The following is a 22390-nucleotide window of genomic DNA, read 5'->3' as shown; positions in this document are numbered from 1 at the left end:
AGACGTACAGGTATGTAGGTTAATTGACTGGGTAAATGTAAAAATTGTCCCTAGTGTGTGTAGGATGGTGTTAATGTGCGGGGGTCGCTGGGCGGCGCGGACTCGGTGGGCCGAAGGGCCTGTTTCCGCGCTGTATCTCTAAATCTAAAAAAAATCTAAAGATAGTAGCTACCTCCTCTGGCAGCTCGAAATGTGTAAGAAGGAACACCAGATGCAGGTTTACACCGAAGATAGACACAAAATGCTGGAGTAACTCAACAGGTCAGGCAGAATCTCTGGAGAGAAGGAATGGGTGACGTTTCGGGTCTGAAGAAGGGTCTCGACCCGAAACATCACCCATTCCTTCTCTCCAGAAATGCTGCCTGTCCCGCTGAGTTACTCGAGCATTTTGTGTTTATCCTCCGGCAGCTCATTCCATACACCCACCACCCTTTGTTTGGAAAAAATTACCCCTCGGGATCCTATAAAATCTTTCTCCCTTCACCTTAAACCTATATCCTCTGGTTCTCGAATCCCCTACTCTGGGCAAGAGACTCTGTGCATCCAAAGAAACACTGTGGGCACCTTATGCTAACTTAATTTTAGTTTTTAATACGGAAACAGATGCTTCGGCTCACTGAGTCCGCACCGACCAGCGATCCCCGCACACTTACATTCTCCTACACACACTAGGGACAATTTACATTTATACCAAGCCAATCAACCTACAAACCTGAACGTCTTTGGAGTGTGGGAGGAAACCGAAGATCTCGGAGAAAACCCACGTGGTCACGGGGAGAACATACAAACTCCATGCAGACAGCACCTGTAGTCTGGATGGAATCTGGGTCTCTACTGCTGTAAGCACTGTATATGTCTGATCATGACTGATACTCTTTTATTATTTACAGATGACACTCAAAAGGGAACACAAATTGGACCCACGTATAGTGTTCAAAATTCCATCTCTCAAATCAATGAAGGGCTTTTCATTCAAGTGCCTTGGTAATTTTTTATGAAGCATTTCAATTGGCAACAAAGTCCTTAGGGACAATCAGCGATTGTGAAAGATGTCGTATAAATGCAAGTTGTTTTTCATCCGAATGACAGGATTGGATATAGTGGATGTGGAGAGAATGTTTCCACTAGTGGGAGAGTCCAGGACTAGAGGTCACAGCCTCAGAATTAAAGGACTTCCTTTAGGAAGGAGATGAGGAGGAATTTCTTTAGTCAGAGGGTGGTGAATCTGTGGAATTCTGTCACAGAAGGCTGTGGAGGCCAAGTCAATGGATATTTTTAAGGCAGAGATAGATAGATTCTTGATTAGTACGGGTGTCAGGGGTTATGGGGAGAAGGCAGGAGAATGGGGTTAGGAGGGAGAGATAGATCAGCCATGATTGAATGGCGTAGACTTGATGGGCCGAATGGCCTAATTCTGCTTCTATCACTTATGACCTGATGATAGGAAATATCAGCACAATACTTTTTTCAGGGTCTCAACCAAGTTATATCGTTTGAGATACAAGGAACTGCAGATGGACACAGGGTGCTGGAGTAACTCAGCGGGACAGGCAGCAACTCTGGAGAAAAAGGATATTCTACCTTGATATAAACCAGCATCTTGTTTCATCAAGGAACTGCAGATATCGTTTTACAAAAAAAAGGACACAAAGTGCTGGAGTAACTCAGCAGATCAGGCAGCATCTCTGCAGAACATGGATAGGCCATCCTTCAGAAGAAGGGTTCCAACCAAAAACGTCGCCTATCCACGTTCTCCGGAGATGCTGCCTGATCCGCTGAGTTACTCCAGCACGTAGTGTGGTTTTTTTTTTGTCAACCAGCATCTGCAGTTCCTTGTGTCTCAAAGGACAAATGAGAGTTGCTCTAGAAAACAACCAACACAAAGAAACTCGAAACAACGACCTGCAGATGCTGGTTTTCACAAAAGTGCACAGAGTGCTGGAATAACTCAACGGGCCAGATGGAGGTTCTGGAGTACATGGATAGGTGATGTTTCAGGTCGCGACCATTCTTCAGACTGTTTTTTTAACAAATTGGAAGGCACAGTGGCACAGTGCTAGAGTTGCTGCCTTACAGCACCAGAGACCTGGGTTCCAACCTGACTACCGATGCTGTTTGTACGTTCTCCCCGTGACCACTTAGGTTTCCTCCCATATTCCAAAGATGTGCGGGTTTGTAGGTTAATTGACTTCTGTAAATTGACCCCAGTGTGTAGGGTATAACTAGTATACGGTTGATCGCTGATCGGCGCGGACTCGGTGGGCTGAAGGACCTCCTTCCACGTTGTATCTCTAAACTAAACTAAACTAAACTAAACTAAACTAAACTAAGGGCGGCACGGTGGCGCAGCGGTAGAGTTGCTGTCTTACAGCGAATGCAGCGCCGGAGATTCAGGTTCGATCCTGACTACGGGTGCTGTCTGTACGGAGTTTGTACGTTCTCCCCGTGACCTGCGTGGGTTTTCTCCGAGATCTTCGGTTTCCTCCCACACTCCAAAGACGTACAGGTTTGTAGGTTAATTGGCTAGGCAAATGTAAAAATAATTGTCCCTAGTGTGTGTAGGATAGTGTTAATGTTTGGGGATCGCTGGGCGGCGCGGACCCGGTGGGCCGAAGGGCCTCCTTCCACGTTGTATCTCGAAACTAAACTAAACTAAACTAAACTAAACTAAACTAAACTAAACTAAACTAAACTAAACTACATCAAACTAAATTAAATTAAACTAAATTAAACTAAACCAAATTAATCAAAACTAAATTAAACTAAATTAAACTAAATTAAATTAATCAAAATTAAACTAAATTAAATTAAACTAAACTAAACTACACAAAGTGATGGAGTAACTCAACAGTTCAGTCAGCATCTCTGAAGAACATGGATAGGTGACGTTTTCGGGTCGGGACCCTTCTTCAGACTGACTCAATTTTTAACGCAAAGTTTAGTTTAGAGACTCGGCGCAAAAACAGGCCCTTCGGCCACTGGGTCCGCGCCGACCAGCGATCCCCACACATTAACACTATCCTATACCCACTAGGGACAATTTACACTTTTAGCAAGCCAATTAACCTACAAACCTGTACGTCTTTGGAGTGTGGGAGGAAACTGAAGATCTCGGAGAAAACCCATGCAGGTCACGGGGAGAACGCACAAACTTCGTACAGACAGCACCCATAGTGAGGATCGAACCCGGGTCTCCAGCGTTACATTCGCTGTAAGGCAGCAACTCTACCGCTGCGCCACCGTGCTTTGCTGCAACCACAAAGCATGTAAAAGAATGGACTGTGAATCGTTACCTTTTGCAGAAACAGGACGATGAAAGGAATTTTCTCAGCTCGCTCTTTCTCCAGTTCAAATAAAGTCTGCGGTGTTCGAATAAATATCTTGGTCTTCCCATATGCCACATCCTGCTGGAAGCCATGTTGGTCTATAATGGCCCGGACTGCCTCCGCATTGGTGGGCATGAGATGATTTGGCCAAGTGTACTCACACGTCATCTTATACCTGCAACACATTTTCAAACGAACATGAAATAATTTGTGTGGGAAGAAACCGCAGATGGTGGTTTACGCCAAAGATAGACCCAAACTAGTCACAAAGTATTAAGCGATCCAAGCAAAATTAGGCCATTCGGCCCATCAAGTCTACTCCACCATTCAATCTTGGCTGATCTATCTCTCCCTCCTAACCACATTCTCCTGCCTTCTCCCCATAACCCCTGACCCCCCCCCCCCCCCCACCCCCCAGCGAAATGCTGGAGTAACTCAGCGGGTCAGGCAGCATCTTTGGAGAAAAGGATCGGGTGACGTTTCGGTCGAGACCCTTCTTTGGAGTGAGAGTCAGGGGAGAGGGAAACTAGAGGTACAAATCAGCCGGCACAGAGGGGGGGGGGGGTCAGCGAGAGAGGATCTTGCAGAACCTTCGTTGGAGACAGGAGGGGAACCTCTTCAAAGTAGACATACCACGAGGAGAATCTACAGTGGAGCAGACCAAATGTGCAGGATGGAACTGCAGATGCTGGGGATTGAATTGATTGAAAGAATTAAAGATACAAGTTCAGTGCAGTTCAGTTTAATGTACTGTCACGTGTACCGAGGTACAGTGAAAAGCTTTTGTTGCGCGCTATCCAGTCAGCGGAAAGATAATACATGATTACAATCTAGCCATGCACCGTGTATAGATACATGATAAGGGAATAACGTAAGGTAAAGACAGCAAAGTCCGATCAAGGATAGTCCGAGGATCACCAATAAGGTAGACAGTAGTTCAGGACTGCTCTCTGGTTGTGGTAGGATGATTCAGTTGCCTGATAACAGCTGGGAAGAAACTGTCCCTGAATCTGGAGCTGTGCGTTTTCACACTTCTTACCTCTTGCCCGATGGGAGAGGGGAGAAGAGGGAGTGGCCAGGGTGCGACTGGTCCTTGATTATGCTGCTGGCCTTGCCGAGGCAGCGTGAGGTGTAAATGGAGTCAATGGAAGGGAGGTTGGTTTGTGTGATGGTCCGGACTGCGTCCACAATTTGCTGCGGTTTCTTGCGGTCTTGGACGTAGCTGTTCTAAAGCATTCAATGTGTTCTTCCTTGTCACGTATGCTCAGCATTGTTAATTTCTTGTACAGGTCACCATATTTATTAAGAGTTATTTCTTGCGGTCTTGGATGGAGCTGTTCCCAAACCAAGCTGTGATGCATCCCGATAAAATGCTTTCTACGGCGCAACTGTACATATTGGTGAGTGTTGTTGGGGACACTCTGAACTTCCTAAGCCTTCTAAGGAAGTAGAGCCGTTGGTGTTTAATGGAGATGTGCGGGATACGTTTACTTACACAGAGGGTGCGTGGAACGCGCTGCCAGGGGTGGTGGTGGAGGCAGATACGATAGTGGCGTTTGGATAGGCACATGGATGTTTTTTTAATTTTTTTAATTTTTAGATTTAGAGATACAGCGCGGAAACAGGCCCTTTCGGCCCACCAAGTCCGCGCCGCCCAGTGATCCCCGCACATTAACACTATCCTACACACACTAGGGACAATTTATACATTTACCCAGTCAATTAACCTACATACCTGTACGTCTTTGGAGGGAATGGAGGGATATGGATCACGTGCAGGCAGAGGTGATTAGTTTAACTTATCTCAATGGAGTTAGGTTAGGTAAGGGGAAAGTGCAGCGAGACCTGGGTGTTCTTGTACAATAGTCACTGAAAGTTGGCGTGCAGGTACAGCAGGCAGTGAAGAAAGCTAATGGCATGTTGGCCTTCATAACAAGAGGATTTCAGTATACTGTCTTCTGCAGTTGTATAGGGCCCTGGTAAGACCACATCTGGAGTATTGTGTACAGTTTTGGTCTCCTAATTTGAGGAAGGACATCCTTGTAATTGAGGCTGTGCAGCGTAGGTTCACGAGATTGATCCCTGGGATGGCGGGACTACCATATGAGGAAAATTGAAAAGACTAGGCTAGTATTCACTGGAGTTTAGAAGGATGAGAGGGGATCTTATAGAAACATATAAAATTATAAAAGGACTGGACAAGCTAGATGGAGGAAAAATGTTCCCAACGTTGGGCGAGTCCAGAACCAGAGGGCCACAGTCTTAGAATAAATGGGAGGCCATTTAAAACTGAGCTGAGAAGGAACTTTTTCACCCAGAGAGTTGTGAATTTGTGGAATTCTCTGCCACAGAAGACAGTGGAGGCCAAATCACTGGATGGATTTAAGAGAGAGTTAGATAGAGCTCTAGGGGCTAGTGGAATCAAGGGATATGGGGAGAAGGCAGGCACGGGTTACTGATTGTGGATGATCAGCCATGATCACAATGAATGGCGGTGCTGGCTTGAAGGGCCAAATGGCCTCCTCCTGCACCTGTTTTCTATGTTTCTATGTTTCTATGTTTCTATGTTTCTATGCATCATGTTCGGCACATGCCTGATACTATCTCATTGTATAATCAAGGTGATATACTCTGTGCGTGCACCCGATCTATTCCTCTCATGATTTTGTACACCTCTCGGATCCTAATCCTCCTGCGCTCCAAGGTATAAAGTCCCAACCTGCTCAACCTCTCCCTAAACTAAAACTGGACTAAACTTTGCTCCTTCAAGCATTCTGTAGGCTGATTTTATCTTTAATCGCACTTTATCTTGCACTAAATGTTGGACCCTGTGCACTGTGGACGGCTTGATTGTAATCATGTATAGTCTTCTCTTTGACTGGTTAGCACACATCGAAAATCTTTTCACTGTACCTCGGTACACGTGACAATAATAAACCAAACTAAACTAAACAAAAGTGAACTAGCTTTGCCCTCTCGTCTTTCCAAGTCATGGGATATTTTGACGGCATAGATAGATGGATGCTTGATTAGTGCGGGTGTCAGGAGTTATGGGGAGAAGGCAGGAGAATGCGGTTGAGGGAGAAAGATAGATCGACCATGATTGAATGGCGGAGTAGATTAGATGGGCTGAATGGCCTAATTTGCTCCTATCATTTACGAACTAATGAATCCAAGTCTGTCCAACCTTTCCCTGATGCTGAAACCCTCTAATCCAGGCAGCACTGTGGTGTCAAATGGCAGAGTGGACCCGACGGGCTGAATGGCTTAATTCTGCTTCTAAGGCATCACAAAATGCTGGAGTAACTCAGCGGGTCAGGCAGCATCTCTGGAGAGAAGGAATGGGTGACGTTTCGGGTCGAGACCCTTCTTCAGACAGAGTCTGAGTTACTCTGACCCGCTGAGTTACTCTAACATTTTGTGATACCCTTCGATTTATGCCAGCAGCTGCAGTTATTTCCCTACACTAATTCTGCTTCTATATTTAATGGTCTTATGATCTTGTCGTTTCCACCCTGGGAAAAAATAGGTTCTGACATTCCGAATTTGATACAGACTGCCTTTCATAACTTTAATTTTATAGTCTTCCAGAAGTAAAATTGCAACAAAACACTAAAGGATTCAGTCTTTATGCGGGTGATGCGACATTTGAGGAAGTCTCTTGTCCAGAGTAGGGGAATCGAGGACCAGATGACATAGGTTTAAGGTGAAGGGGAAAAGATTTAATAGGAATCTGAGGGGCAACATTTTCACACAAAGGGTGGTGGGTGTATGGAACGAGCTGCCAGAGGAGGAAGATGAGGCAGGGACTATCGCAACGTTTAAGAAACAGTTAGACAAGGTACATGGATAAGACAGGTTTGGAGGGATATGGACCGAACACAAGCAAGTATGTGTATGGAGGTAGATGAAGCAGGGACTATCGCAACGTTTAAGAAACAGTTAGACAGGTACATGGATAAGACAGGTTTGGAGGGATATGGACCAAACACAGGCAGGTGGGTCGAGTGTAACTGCGACATGTTGTGGGCGTTTGGGCCAAAGGGCCTGTTGCCACGTTGTATCATTCTATGACTCTATGACTCTAAGTGGGATAACATAGAACTAGTGAGAACAGGTGATCATTGGTCAGCATGGACTCAGTGGGCCGAAGGGCCTGTCTCCATGCTGTATAAATAAACTAAACTAACCTTTCATAATGTGTAGGAAGGAACCTGGTTTGGACCAAAGATAGACACAAATAGCTGGAAAAACTCAGTGGGTCAGGCAGCATCTCTGGAGAAAAGGAATATGTTTAGTTTAGTTTAGTTTAGTTTAGTTTAGTTTAGTTTAGTTTAGTTTAGTTTAGTTTAGTTTAGTTTAGTTTAGTTTAGTTTAGTTTAGTTTAGTTTAGTTTAGTTTAGTTTAGTTTAGTTTAGTTTAGTTTAGTTTAGTTTAGTTTAGTTAAGTTTGGTTTAGTTTATTGTCATCTGTACCAAGGTGCAGCGAAAAGCTTTTATTGCGTGCTATCCAGACAGCGGAAATAAATGATCACAGTCGAGCCATTTACAGTTTCTAGATACAGAAACGTTTAGTGCAAGGTAAAGCTAGCAATGTCCGATCAAGGATAGTCCGAGGTCACCAATGAGGTAGATAGTAGTTCAGCACTGCTCTCTGGTTGTGGTTGGATGGTTCAGTTGCCTGATAACAGCTGGGAAGAAACTGCCCCTCAATCTGGAGGTGTGCTTTTTCACACTTCTGTACCTTTTGCCCGATGGGAGAGGGGAGAACAGGGAGTGGCCAGGTTGCGACTGGTCCTCGATTATGCTGCTGGCCTTGCCGAGGCAGCGTGAGGTGTAGATGGAGTCAATGGAAGGGAGGTTGGTTTGTGTGACGGTCTGGGCTGGGTCCACAATTCTCTGCAATTTCTTGCGGGTCTTGGATGGAGCTGTTCCCAAACCAAGCTGTCTGAAGAAGGGTCTCGACCATTCCTTCTCTCCTGAGATGCTGCCTGACCTGCTGAGTTACTCCAGCATTTTGTGAATAAAACCTTCGATTTGTACCAGCACCTGCAGTTATTTTCTTATACCAAACCAAGCTGTGATGCTTCCCGATCAAATGCTTTCTCTGATGCATCTGTAGAAGTTGCTGAGAGTTGTTGGGGACACGCCAAACCTCCTCAGCCTTCTAAGGAAGTAGAGGCGTTGGTGTGCTTATTTGGTCGCTGCGTCTATATGGGTGGTCCAGGAGAAGTTGTTGGTGATATTGACTCCTACGAAATCCCTACTTCGGTGCCATCAATAATGCAAGACTGGGGTATGAAGAAGGGTCTCGACCCAAAATGTCACTAATTCCTTCTCTCCAGAGATGCTGCCTGTCCCGCTGAGTGACTCCAGCATTTTGTGCCTGCACTTCCATAATGTTTGGCAACTGTTTCGGCACGTACTGTCGGACCGGCATTGGAGTTACCTCAATAAGAAGCGATGGTACGGTTGCCGATAGGCAAACCCAGCCCGCCTGACACGCACGTTTTCCAACAGTCCCAGGTATTCCACCTGATGCCTGCAGCGTTCGTAGTCGAAGCGCAATGGGGATTTTTGGTCATTTGGTTTAATGCATCGCACGTAGTAAGGTTCCTGAAAAAGAAATAAGATCATTCAACAAAGATAGACCCAAAATGGCAAAGAAACGTTATGTGGCAGAACCGTCACATGAGGAAAGATTGGAAAGACTGGGCTTGTATTCACTGGAATTTCGAAGGATGAGATGGGATCTTATAGAAACGTATAAAATTATAAAAGGACTGGACAAGCCAAATGCAGGAAAAATGTTCCCAATGTTGGGGGGGGGGTCCAGAACCAGGGGCCACACAGTCTAAGAATAAAGGGGAGGCCATTTAAAACTGAGGTGAGAAGAAAACCTTTTCACCCAGAGAGTTGTGAACTTGTGGAATTCTCTGCCACAGAAGGCAGTGGAGGCCAATTCACTGGATGAATTTAAAAGAGAGTTAGATAGAGATCTAGGAGCTAACGGAATCAAGAGGTATGGGGAGAAGGCAGGCACGGGTTACTGATTGTGGATGATCAGCCATGATCACAATGAATGGCGGCGCTGGCTCGAAGGGCCAAATGGCCTCCTCCTGCACCTGTTTTCTATGTAACTCAATGGGACAGGCAGCATCTCCCGAGAGAAGGAACGAGTGATGATGTTTCGGGTCGAGACCCTTCTTCAGATTGAGCGTCTGGGGTAGAGGGAGACACAGAGGTTTGGAAACGAGAGATCAAAGGGGACGAAGGTCAAGGAAAATGTAGAATGGATCATTGTTAGTGAGGGGAAGTTGACAAACGAGGCATACAAAGATAAAATTTAATTAAGAGCACAGTCAGACTGGTCTGAGAACTGGGATGGGGGAAGGATGGAGAGATTGGGCAAGAAAGGGTTACTTGAAGTTAAAGAAGTCAATATTCATATCACTGGGTTGTAAGAAAAGAACTGCAGATGCTGGTTCAAATTGAAGGTAGGCACAAAATGTTGGAGTAACTCAGCGGGTCAGGCAGCATCTCAGGAGAGAAGGAATGGGTGACGTTTCGGGTCGAGACCCTTCTTCAGGCTGAAGGGTCTCGACCCGAAACGTCACCCATTTCTTCTCTCCTGAGATGCTGCCTGACCCGCTGTGTTACGCCAGCATTTTAGTCTACCGCTGGGTTGTTAGCTAACTTGAGTACAAGAGAGATCCTTGTACATTTCTACATTTCCTTATCATTGTCAGCTTTGTACTGTCGTTTTCACATCTTACCCTCCTTCCATATCTCTGTGTCTCCCTCTCCCCTGACTCTCAGTCTGAAGAAGGGTCTCGACCGAAGCGTCACCCATTCCTTCTCTCCAGAGATGGTGCCTCACCCGCTGAGTTACTCCAGTATTTTGTGTCTGTCTTTGGTGAGAAAAGGCCACCTCAGCCCAACTTGCCCGCAGCGGCCAGCATGCCCCAGCTACACTAGTCCCACCTGCCTGCATTTGGCCCATATCCCTCTAAACCTGTCCTATCCATGTACCTGTCTAAATGGTTCATAAATGTTGTGACAGTCCAAGCCTCAACTACCTCCTCTGGCAGCTCGTTCCATACACCCACCACACTTTGTGTATAAAATGTTACCCCACAGGTTCTTATGAAATCCGATTTATATTAAGTGGACTGGAATACAAAAACAGGGATGTAATGCTGAGGCTCTATAAGGCGCTGGTCAGGCCACATTTGGAGTATTGTGAGCAATTTTGGGCCCCATATCTGAGGAAGGATGTGCTGACTCTGGAGAGGGTCCAGAGGAGGTTTACAAGAATGATCCCAGGAATGAGTGGGGTGACACATGATGAGTGTTTGTCGGCACTGGGCCTGTACTCGCTGGAGTTAGAAGGTTGAGGGGGGACCTCATTGAAACGCACAAAATAATGAAAAGCGTAGATAGAGTGGATGGATGTGGAGAGGATGTTTCCACTGGTGAGAGAGTCTAGGACCAGAGGTCATAGCCTCAGCATTAAAGGGCGCTCTTTTAGAAAGGAGGTGAGGAGGAATTTCTTTAGTCAGAGGGCAGTTAATCTGTGGAACTCATTGACACAGAGGGCTGTGGAGGCCAAGTCAGTGGATATTTTTAAGGCACAAATAAACAAATTCTTGATTAGAGCATGTGTCAAGAGTTATGGGGAGAAGGCAGGAAAATGGGATTAGGAGGCAGAGATCAGCCGTGATTGAATGACGGGGTGACTCGATGGGCCGAATGTCCTAATTCTACTCCTATAACTTGTGAACTTTTAATCTTTCTCCCCTCACCTTAAACCTATGAAACTACAACAAAAAAAAGGTAGACTAAGCGAATGGACTCAATTTTGGCAGATGCAGTTCAACATAAGAAAATTGAAGAGCCTTATTGAATTTTAGGTCTGTAGTTGTGTTCTAACGTGAGATGTAACCTCTCCATGTTCTCCAGAGATGCTGTCTGACCCGCTGAGTTACTCCAGCATTTTGTGTCTTTTTTTAAAAAGCCGTGTCTGCAGTTCCTTATTTCTACAGAACAGCAAGTTTTGTTTGGTGTGTTTAAACAGCATGGAAACAGGCCATTCGGCCCACTGAGTCCATGCCAACCTTCGATCGCCCGTTCACAAGAGTTCTAAGTGATCCCACTTTCTCACACACTCCATACACACGAGGGGCAATTTGCAGAGGGCCAAATAACCTACAAATCTGTCAGTCTTCGGAACGTGGGAGGAAACCGGAGCACCGGGAGAAAGCCCACTTAGTCACAGGAAGAACCTGCAAACTTCACACTTGTAGCACCTGAGGTCAGGATCGAACCCATGTCTCTGGGAATGTAAGACAGCAGCTAGAGGGGCCGTGTTAAAGTGAGACACACCCTGAACTCACTTCATTGCAGTATCTTTTATTATCTAAACTCAACTAAACTCAACTCAACTCAACTCAACTCAACTCAACTCAACTCAACTCAACTCAACTCAACTCAACACAACTAAAATAACCTACAACTAATATTCAATGTTAAACTCTTTGTAGAAAACTCTGCACAAAGAGGATAAAGGGGATGGGTCTCGACACAGAACGTCACCTATTCCTTCTCTCCAGAGATGCTGCCTGTCCCGCTGAGTTACTCCAGCACTTCGTGCCTGTTGTTGTCAATACAACACCCCTGACTCTTGACTCTTATTCACTTACCTTGCATTCCAAGTTAACGACCAGGGCGATCATGGAGGTTCTGAAGAGGGTCGCTGCAGTCAGGGGTCGTTTGGTGACCTCCGTGATACTCATTTCCCCCTCTGGCCACATGTCCTTCAGCACGGGGTTGACACTGTAGACAAAGAGAGAAAAATCCTTTTGGTTTGGGAAAAAACCCCACGAAGTGCCGGAGTAACCCAGCAGGTCTGGCAGCATCTCTGGAGTTTCGAAGGATGAGAGGAGATCTTATCGAAACGTATAAGATTATTAAGGGGTTGGACACGTTAGAGGCAGGAAACATGTTCCCAATGTTGGGGGAGTCCAGAACAAGGGGCCACAGTTTAAGAATAAGGGGTAGGCCATTTAGAACTGAGATGAGGAAAAACTTTTTCAGTCAGAGAGTTGTGAATCTGTGGAATTCTCTGCCTCAGAAGGCAGCGGAGGCCAATTCTCTGAATGCATTCAAGAGAGAGCTAGATAGAGCTCTTAACGATAACGGAGTCAGGGGGTATGGGGAGAAGGCAGGAACGGGGTACTGATTGAGAATGATCAGCCATGATCACATTGAATGGCGGTGCTGGCTCGAAGGGCCGAATGGCCTCCTCCTGCACCTATTGTCTATTGAGAACGTGGAGAGGCAATGTTACTGGGTTGCTGGGTGCTGTGGATAGCACCTTTGTTTAATCCACTCACAAGACATTAACCCTTCTTCAGACTCATGGAGTAGTGGGGAGAGAGCTGGAAAAGAGAGGTGGTGCAGTGGTCGTGCTACTGCCTCACAGCGCCAGAGACCTAGGTTCGATCCTGACTACGGGTGCTGTCTGTGCGGAGTTTATACGTTCTCCCCGTGACCGCGTGACAATAAATGGAGCTGATCTTTAGTTTAGTTTAGTTTAGAGATACAGCGTGGGAACAGGCCCTTCAGACGAGTTACGTTCATTGGCAGTTTCCTTTATTCTGTTTTGCAAAACAGCAGTAAGCCTGTACTTGCTGGAGTTTAGGAGGATGAGGGGGGACCTCATTGAAATGTACCGAATAGTGAAAGGCCTGGATAGAGTGGATGTGGCGAAGATGTTTCCACTAGTGGGAGAGTCTAGGACCAGAGGTCGTAGCCTCAGAATTAAAGGACGTGCCTTTCGAAAGGAGATGAGGAGGAATTTCTTTAATCAGAGGGTGGTGAATCTGTGGAGTTAATTGCCACAGAAGTCAATGGATATTTTTAAGGCAGAGATAGATAGATTCTTGATTAATACGGGTGTCAGTGGTTATGGGGAGAAGGCAGGAGAATGGGGTTTGGAGGTATTTGGGGTTAGATCAGCCATGATTGAATGGCGGAGTATACTTGGTGGGCCGAATGGCCTAATTCTGCTCCTATCACTTCTAAACTTATAAAGTGAGACAGCAGAAATCCGAGAATATCTTGCAATGTTGTACTGACTTGTTTATTCATAAAACGCTGGAGTAACTCAGCAGGTCAGGCAGCATCTCGGGAGAGAAGGAATGGGTGACGTTTCGGGTCGAGACCCTCGACCCGAAACGTCGCCCATTCCTTCTCTCCCGAGATGCTGCCTGACCTGCTGAGTTACTCCAGCATTTTGTGAATAAATACCTTCGATTTGTACCAGCATCTGCAGTTATTTTCTTATTGTACTGACCTGTTGTACATTAGGCGTTTGAAGTCCTGATAGAGATTATCCTTGTTCTTGTCAATGAAACCCTCCACTGCGTACCTGAATCCAAGCACAATCACGGCTTTAGATCAAACAACGACACCGAGGGACTATACGGTGGCGCCGCGGGTAGAACTGCTGCCATACAACATCGGAAACCCGGGTTCGATCCCAACTGCGGGCGCTGTCTGTACGGAGTTTGTACGTTCTCCCCGTGACCTCGTGGGTTTTCTCTGAGAGCTTCGGTTTCCTCCCACGACGTATAGGTTTCTAGGTTATTTGGCTTGGTGTAAATGTAAAAAGTCTCTAGTGTGTGTAGGATAGTGTTAATGTGCGGGGATTGCTTGTTGGTGTGGACTCGGTGGGCCGAAGGGCCTGTTTCCGCGCTGTATCTCTAAACTATACTAAACTAAATTGGCCCTTCGGCCCACCAAGTCCACACTGAACATCGATCACCTATTTACACTAGACCTTCAACTTTAGTGTGCGGGGATCGCTGGTCGGTGTGGACTAGGTGGGCCAAAGGGCCTGTTTCTGGGCTGTATTTCTAAACTAAACTAAACTAAAGTGCTGGAATAACATAGCAGCACTTCTGGGTAACATGGATAGGTGACGTTTCACAGAGTGCTGGAGTAACTCAGCGGGTCAGGCAGCATCTCTGGAGAACATGGATAGGTGACGTTTCACAGAGTGCTGGAGTAACTCAGCGGGTCAGGCAGCACTTCTGGGTAACATGGATAGGTGCCATTTCACAAGGTGCTGGAGTAACTCAGCGTGTCAGGCAGCATCTCTGGGGAACACGGATAGGTGACGTTTCACAGAGTGCTCGAATAACTCAGCGGGTCAGGCAGCATCTCTGGGGAACACGGATAGGTGACATTTCACAGAGTGCTCGAATAACTCAGCGGGTCAGGCAGCATCTCTGGGGAACATGGATAGGTGACGTTTCGGATCAGTACTGATTGTAATGGGAGGTTGGTGAGAAAGCTGGAAGAAAGGTGACTAATGTTTTATGACTTAGGACAGGACAAAGCCTCCCAAGTGGTAGGTGGATTAGAGGAGGGAAGGGGTGTGAAATGCAGATGGTTGAAGAAAGGCCAGAGATGAGGAGACAATGAGTGTAAGATAAGGATAGACGAGGAGTGAATTGTGAAGCCAGAGGAAGGAATGTAGGGGGAAGGGTAAGGGAGGGGAGAGACATGTCCAAGTCCAGGTGGGGCACAGGGTAGGGGGGAGGGAAGTCGAGGGGAGAAAGTGGACAGAAGGTCATAAGCGATCGGAGCAGAATTAGGTCAGTCGGCCCATCAAGTCTGTTCTGCCATTGAATCATGGCTGATCTATCTGTCCCTCCTAACCCCATTCTCCTACCTGCTAACCTCTCCTACAGCTCGTTCCATACACCCACCACCCTTTGCATGAAAAAGATACCCGTCAGGTTCCTATTAGATCTTTCTCCCCTCACCTTAAACCTGTGTCCTCCGGTCCTCGATTCCCCTACCCTGGGCAAGAGACCCTGTAGGTTTACCTAATCCTTTCCTCTCGTGATTTTGTACACCTCTAGAACATCCTCCTCCTGCGCTCCAAGGAATAGCCTGCTCAACCTGTCCCTATAGTTATAGAAGGCAGGAGAATGGGGATGAGGGGAGGGATCGATCAGTCAGGGTTGAGTGGCGGAGAAGACTTGATGGGCCAATTGGCCTAATTCTGATCGTACCACTTCTGAACTCCTGAACAAAGTGCTGAAGTAACTCAATGGGTCGGGCAGCATCTCTGGAGAACACGGATAGGTGACATTTGGGGTCGGGTCCAAAAACGTCACCTATCCATGTTCTCCAGAGATGCTGCCTGACCCACTGAGTTACTCCAGGACTTTGACGTTTGGACATTACTCATTTTTGACATGCTAAATAGGCTTCATGCCATAGAGGTGGTGCACCGGAAATAACTGTGAACCTGGGACATCCTCGCTGAAAAAGCTATCATGATCATGAGTCCTGGCCTGTAGGAACCATTGTAACTCAGTCTTCGCAATTAAATAGACAACCTACGTGACTTGTCCAGCGAAGTGCTTTATTCGGAAGTGTTTGTTGAACTCCATGTCCTTTTCAGTTGGAGAGAGCTGTAGATTGAACATGCACATGTGTTAGTGGTTGAAATTGACAGGGACCATAGGAATCCTAGTGAAGCAAGAAAGTTGCAGATAGATGTGGATGAAGCCCAGACTATCACACAAACCAACCTCCCTTCCATTGTAGGCAGGCATAAAATGCTGGAGTAACTCAGCGGGACAGGCAGCATATCTGGAGAGATGGAACTGGTGATGTTTTGGGTCGAAATCCTTCTTCAGACTGAGAGTCAGGGGAGAGGGAGACACAAAGATATGGAAGGGCAAGGTGTGAAAGACTGCATAGTCTGAGGTCATCCTATTCGGCCCCCCCCCCCCAACTCCATCAAAGCGATAACAGGCAGCCTTGGAAGCCTATCCTCCCTCGTCAAACCGCATGTCAAAAACCTTGCCGTGATATTTGACTCTGCATTAAAGTTTGACAAGCAAGTCAACGCTGTGGTAAAAGCCAGCTTCTTCCAGCTTCGTACCATAGCTAAAATCAAACCATTCCTCCAATTTGACGACATTTAAAAAAATCATCCACGCATTAATTTCCTCCCGCCTAGACTACTGCAACTCCCTATACACTGGGATCAGCCAATCATCCCTGTCCCGCCTGCAATTGGTCCAAAACGCCGCAGCGAGACTCCTGACGGGTACCCGTAAAAGGGACCACATCACCCCGATTCTGGCCTCTCTCCACTGGCTCCCAGTACAGTACAGAATCAACTTCAAACTCCTCCTATTCACATACAAAGCCCTAAACGGGCTTAACCCCCCTTATATCAAAAATCTTCTAACCCACCACTCTATCTCCAGGTCCCTCAGGTCGGCCGACTTGGGGCTACTGACTATCCCGTGGTCTAGGCTTAAGCTCAGGGGTGACCGCGCTTTTGCGGTTGCAGCTCCTAGACTGTGGAACAGCATCCCTCTCCCCATCAGAACTGCCCCCTCCATCGACTCCTTTAAGGCCAGGCTCAAAACCTATTTCTACTCCCTAGCGTTTGAGGCTCATTGAGGAGGCGCTGTGAACTGTTTATGTATGTGCTGTTATGTTTGTGTGCCATTGTATGTTCGTTCTTAGTACCTGAACTGATGTACAGCACTTTGGTCAACGTGGGTTGTTTTTAAATGTGCTATACAAATAAAATTGACTTGACTTGACTTGAAAACGAGAGATCAAAGGGGACGATGGATCAAGGAAAATGTGGAATAGATCATTGCTCACCAGGGAAGGTGGCAACGAAGCATACAGAGATAAAATTTAATCAGGAGGACAGTCAGACTGGTCGGAGACCTAGGATGGGGGAGGGATGGAGAGAGAGGGAATGCATGGGTTACTTGAAGTTAGAGGCATCTTTATTTTGATGCCTGTGGAGGCATCTTTATTTTGCACAGAGCTTGCTTTCTACATGCCAAAATAACTCAAGAAATAGGACCAGTTTTTTGTCACGTGCACCAAGGTACAGTGAGTGTAAGAAAATAACTGCAGATGCTGGTACAAATCGAAGGTATTTATTTCACAAAATGCTGGAGTAACTCAGCAGGTCAGGCAGCATCTCAGGAGAGAAGGAATGGGTGACGTTTCGTGCTAAGCAGTCAGCGGAAAGCCCAGGAGTGGGCTTTCTTGTTGCTCACCAAATGTGCAGGAAGGAACTGCAGATACTGGTTTAAACCGAAGACAGACACAAAATGCTGGTGTAACTCATCTTTGGAGAGAAGGAATGAGTGACGTTGTCAGGTCGAGAGCCTTCTTCGGACTGACTCTGAAGAAGGGCCTCAACCCGAAACGTCACCCATTCCTTCTCTCCAGAGATGCTGCCTGACCCGCTGAGTTACTCCAGCATTTTTTTGTATATCTTCAGTGTAAACCAGCATCTGCAGTTCCTTCTTACACATCCCTTCTAATGCACCTGAGGAAGGGTTCCCACCTGAAACATCACCTATTCATCTATTAGGGCAGCACGGTGGCGCAGCGGTAGAGTAGCTGCCTCATAGCGCCAGAGACCCGGGTTCCATCCTGACTACGGTTGCTGTCTGTACGGAGTTTGTACGTTCTCCCCGTGACCACGTGAGAGTTCTCCGGATGCTCCGGTTATCTCTCACACTCCAAAGACGTAGAGGTTTGCAGGCTAATAGGCTTGGTATGATTGTTAATTGTTCCTAGCATGCAGGATAGTGTTAGTGTACAGGGATCGTCAGTCTCGGTGGGCTGAAGGGCCTGTTTCCCAACTAAACTAAACAAAACTATCCCTCTAAACTATATTCCTTTTCTCCAGAGATGCTGCCTGACCCGTTGAGTTACTCCAGCACTTTGTGTCTAAGTTTGGTATCAATCAGCATCTGCAGTTCCTTCCAAAACAACTCCCTTCCATTGACTCCATCTACACTTCATGCTGCCTCGGTAATCAAGGACCAGTCTCATCCCGGTCACTCCCTCTTCTCCCCTCTCCCATCAGGCAAAAGGTACAGGAGTGGGAAGACGCACGCCTCCAGATTCAGGGACAGTTTAATCCCAGCTGTTTTCAGGCAAGTGAACTGTGCTGTCACCAACTCCAGAGTGGTCCTGCCCTCCCAGCTATCTCATTGGAGACACGGACTATCTTGATTCGGACTTTGCTGGACTTTATCTTACACTAAACGTTATTCCCTTTATCCTGTATCTGTGCACTGTGGACGGCTCGATTGTAATCATGCCTTGTCTTTCCGCTGCTTTTCACTGTACCGTTAATTAAACTACTGCCTCCAACGTTACTCTATTTGTTTTGGTATGGGGACCCAAACTATACAGTATTCCATGCAGAGCCTCACGCTGCGCTACCTTAGCAGCTGCGGCTTACCTGCAGTCCGTCTGTCTTTGTGTTTTATGTTGTTTTTTGGTCTTGATTGTAGTGTTTAAATGTGATGTAGTGTTTTTTGTGGTGGTGTACTATGGGGGGGGCGACAGTAAAATTGTCTCTTCCGAATGGAGCCGCGACCTTTTGTTTCTGGGTGGTGTCTCCGTTCCCGCTGCGGCCTACCATCGGAAGCTCCCAGGCCCCTGGGTGGGGCCGACATCAGGAGCTCCGGCAGCGGCAGCGTCTTCACCCGCCCCAGATCGCGGGGCTTGGGTCGGCCCACTGCGGACCTTTCACCGTCCGGCGCGGCCTGGAACCGGCCGCGGGATTTTCTCCGCCCGGCGGGGGCTTCAATGTCGGGAGCCCCGACCGCCCTGACATGCAGCGGCAGCGTCTTTGCCCGCCCCGGATCGCAGGGCGTGCGTCGGCCCGCCACGGACCTTTCAAAGCCTTTCACAGCCTTACTGCGGGAGAAGACGGCAGGGGAAGAGAAAAGACATTCTGGCCTTCCATCACAGTGAGGAGGTGACTGGAGGAGACTCACTGTGATGGATGTTTCTCTCTTTATTTCTGTTTTGTGTTGGTTGTAATTGTGTGTGAAATTGTTTATTTTTACTGCTCTATTGCTGGACTGTGGGTGATCTTTCATTTCACTGCACATCTTGTGTGTGTATGTGACAAATAAACTTGACTTGACAATTGTAAGAACACCAACCTATTTTATAAATCCCCACCTCTTTTCCAATGAAGGCCAAAATGCCCTCTTAACTACCTGACCTTGATCTCCAATCCAACTCATTGGAGACCCTCGGACTATCTTTAATCGGACTTTGCTGGACTACGTTTGCTGATTCCGCGCCATCTTCCGACCTCGCCACTAACTTCCTTCCTGCAGAAGTGTGAAAAATGCAAACCTCCAGATTCAGGGACAATTTCTTCCCAGCTGTTATCAGGCAACTGAATCGTCCTCTCACCATCTAGAGAGCGGTCCTGACCTCCCATCTACCTCATTTGAGACCCTCGGACAATCTTTAATTGGACTTTACTGGACTACGTACACTGATTCCATGCCATCTTCTGACCCTGCCCTACCTTCCTTCTGGTGTAGTGCCATGCATGCCCAGTTGGTAACTCTGCCCTACCTTCCTGCTGATGTAGTGGGCATGCTTGTCCAACTGGTAACCCTGCCCTACCTTCCTGCTGGTGTAGTGGGCATGCTTGTCCAACTGGTAACCCTGCCCTACCTTCCTGCTGGTGTAGTGGGCATGCTTGTCCAACTGGTAACCCTGCCCTACCTTCCTGCTGGTGTAGTGGGCATGCTTGTCCAACTGGTAACCCTGCCCTACCTTCCTGCTGGTGTAGTGGGCATGCTTGTCCAACTGGTAACCCTGCCCTACCTTCCTGCTGATGTAGTGGGCATGCTTGTCCAACTGGTAACCCTGCCCTACCTTCCTGCTGGTGTAGTGGGCATGCTTGTCCAACTGGTAACCCTGCCCTACCTTCCTGCTGGTGTAGTGGGCATGCTTGTCCAACTGGTAACCCTGCCCTACCTTCCTGCTGGTGTAGTGGGCATGCTTGACCAACTGGTAACCCTGCCCTACCTTCCTGCTGGAGTAGTGGGCATGCTTGTCCAACTGGTAACCCTGCCCTACCTTCCTGCTGGTGTAGTGGGCATGCTTGACCAACTGGTAACCCTGCCCTACCTTCCTGCTGGTGTAGTGGGCATGCTTGTCCAACTGGTAACCCTGCCCTACCTTCCTGCTGGTGTAGTGGGCATGCTTGTCCAACTGGTAACCCTGCCCTACCTTCCTGCTGGTGTAGTGGGCATGCTTGTCCAACTGGTAACCCTGCCCTACCTTCCTGCTGGTGTAGTGGGCATGCTTGTCCAACTGGTAACCCTGCCCTACCTTCCTGCTGGTGTAGTGCCATGCATGCACAGTTGGTAACTCTGCCCTACCTTCCTGCTGGTGTAGTGGGCATGCTTGTCCAACTGGTAACCCTGCCCTACCTTCCTGCTGGTGTAGTGGGCATGCTTGTCCAACTGGTAACCCTGCCCTACCTTCCTGCTGGTGTAGTGGGCATGCTTGTCCAACTGGTAACCCTGCCCTACCTTCCTGCTGGTGTAGTGCCATGCATGCACAGTTGGTAACTCTGCCCTACCTTCCTGCTGGTGTAGTGGGCATGCTTGCCCAGCTTGGCGTCCATGGTGTCCACCAGCATGGTGTCGGTCACCTTGCCCACGACCATGCAAGCCTCGTCCAGGATGGAGATGATGCCCTTGTGTGGCTGCTCCACCAGGTCCACGATGATCTGGTTGTTGAAGTAGTCAACCTGCAAAAGAGAGGCATTGGACTTCAGACCTCAGAGATCCAGTGTGGAAACAGGTCCTTCGGCCCACCGAGTCTGCGCCAACCATCGATCACCCTATCCTATACGCACTAGGGGCAATTTGTTAGTTTATTTTTTTTTAGTGTAGAGATACAGCATGGCAATGGGCCCTCCGGCCCACTGGGACTGTGCCGACCAGCGATCCCTGCACATTCACACTACTCTACACAGATAGCAGGGACAATTTACATTTATACCAAGCCAATTAACCTACAAACCTTAATGGAGTGTGGGAGGAAACCAAAGATCCCGGAATGGCGGGACTGTCATATGTTGAAAGACTGGAGCGACTAGGCTTGTATATACTGGAATTTAGAAGGATGAGAGGGGATCTTATCGAAACGTATAAGATTATTAAGGGATTGGACACGTTAGAGGCAGGAAATATGTTCCCAATGTTGGGGGAGTCCAGAACAAGGGGCCACAGTTTAAGAATAAGGGGTAGGCCATTTAGAACTGAGATGAGGAAAAACTTTTCAGTCAGAGAGTTGTGAATCTGTGGAATTCTCTGCCTCAGAAGGCAGTGGAGGCCAATTCTCTGAATGCATTCAAGAGAGAACTAGATAGAGCTCTTAAGGATAGCAGAGTCAGGGGGTATGGGGAGAAGGCAGGAACGGGGTACTGATTGAGAATGATTAGCCATGATCATATTGAATGGCGTTGCTGGCTCGAAGGGCCGAATGGCCTCCTCCTGCGCCTATTGTCTATTGTCTATTGTCTAAAACTTCCACAGGTCATGGGGAGAATGTACAAACTCCGCACCAGTTGTCAGGGTCGAACCTGGGTCTCTGGCGCTGTAAGGCAGCAACTCTACCACTGCGCCACCGTGCCACTGTGCCACCCGCAAACTAAACGAAACGAAACTAAGACAAATTAACGTTCCCACCAGTGCATTCCGCATGTGAACCATGCTCCACTCCAGCGTTACTTACATGTTGCCACTCGATCCCCTCTCTCTGGTATTCCGCTTGCTCCTGCTTCAGTATCAGCTCAATGAACAGTTGCTGTAGTTTCTCATTGCAATAATTGATGCAGAATTGCTCAAAACTGCGCAAAAGACCAGAACAAACCATGAGCATTTGTCAAGTCAAGTCAATTTTATTTGTATAGCACATTTAAAAACAACCCACGCTGACCAAAGTGCTGTACATCTGATTAGGTTCCAATGGAAAAAAAACTGAAACATACAGTAGCACGCAAACAGTTCACAGCGCCTCCTCAATGAGCCTCAAACGCTAGGGAGTAGAAATAGGTTTTGAGCCTGGACTTAAAGGAGTGGATGGAGGGGGCAGATGGAGGGGTGTCGTCCTCTTGCTTTTCGAGTCAGAGAGTCGGAGACTACTGCAGCATGGAGACAGTAA

General features: G+C 47.5%; 1 protein-coding gene across 1 annotated transcript in view; it reads right to left on the bottom strand.

The window, feature by feature from the left end:
- Nucleotides 1-22390, bottom strand: part of LOC144593057 (unconventional myosin-Id-like) — a 77860-nt gene that overhangs the window by 32228 nt on the left and 23242 nt on the right. The window contains exons 10-16 of the mRNA XM_078398479.1: nucleotides 21962-22076; nucleotides 20802-20972; nucleotides 15746-15816; nucleotides 13683-13757; nucleotides 12028-12160; nucleotides 8775-8941; nucleotides 3294-3501 (exon numbers count right to left, since the gene is read on the bottom strand). Of these exons, the coding sequence (XP_078254605.1) occupies nucleotides 3294-3501; nucleotides 8775-8941; nucleotides 12028-12160; nucleotides 13683-13757; nucleotides 15746-15816; nucleotides 20802-20972; nucleotides 21962-22076 (940 nt within the window). The remainder of the gene's footprint in view (nucleotides 1-3293; nucleotides 3502-8774; nucleotides 8942-12027; nucleotides 12161-13682; nucleotides 13758-15745; nucleotides 15817-20801; nucleotides 20973-21961; nucleotides 22077-22390) is intronic.

Source organism: Rhinoraja longicauda, chromosome 4, assembly GCF_053455715.1.
Source record: "Rhinoraja longicauda isolate Sanriku21f chromosome 4, sRhiLon1.1, whole genome shotgun sequence".
NCBI lineage: Eukaryota > Metazoa > Chordata > Chondrichthyes > Rajiformes > Arhynchobatidae > Rhinoraja > Rhinoraja longicauda.
The sequence above is the reverse complement of the archived record's forward strand: the minus strand, read 5'-3'. Positions and strand labels throughout refer to the sequence as shown.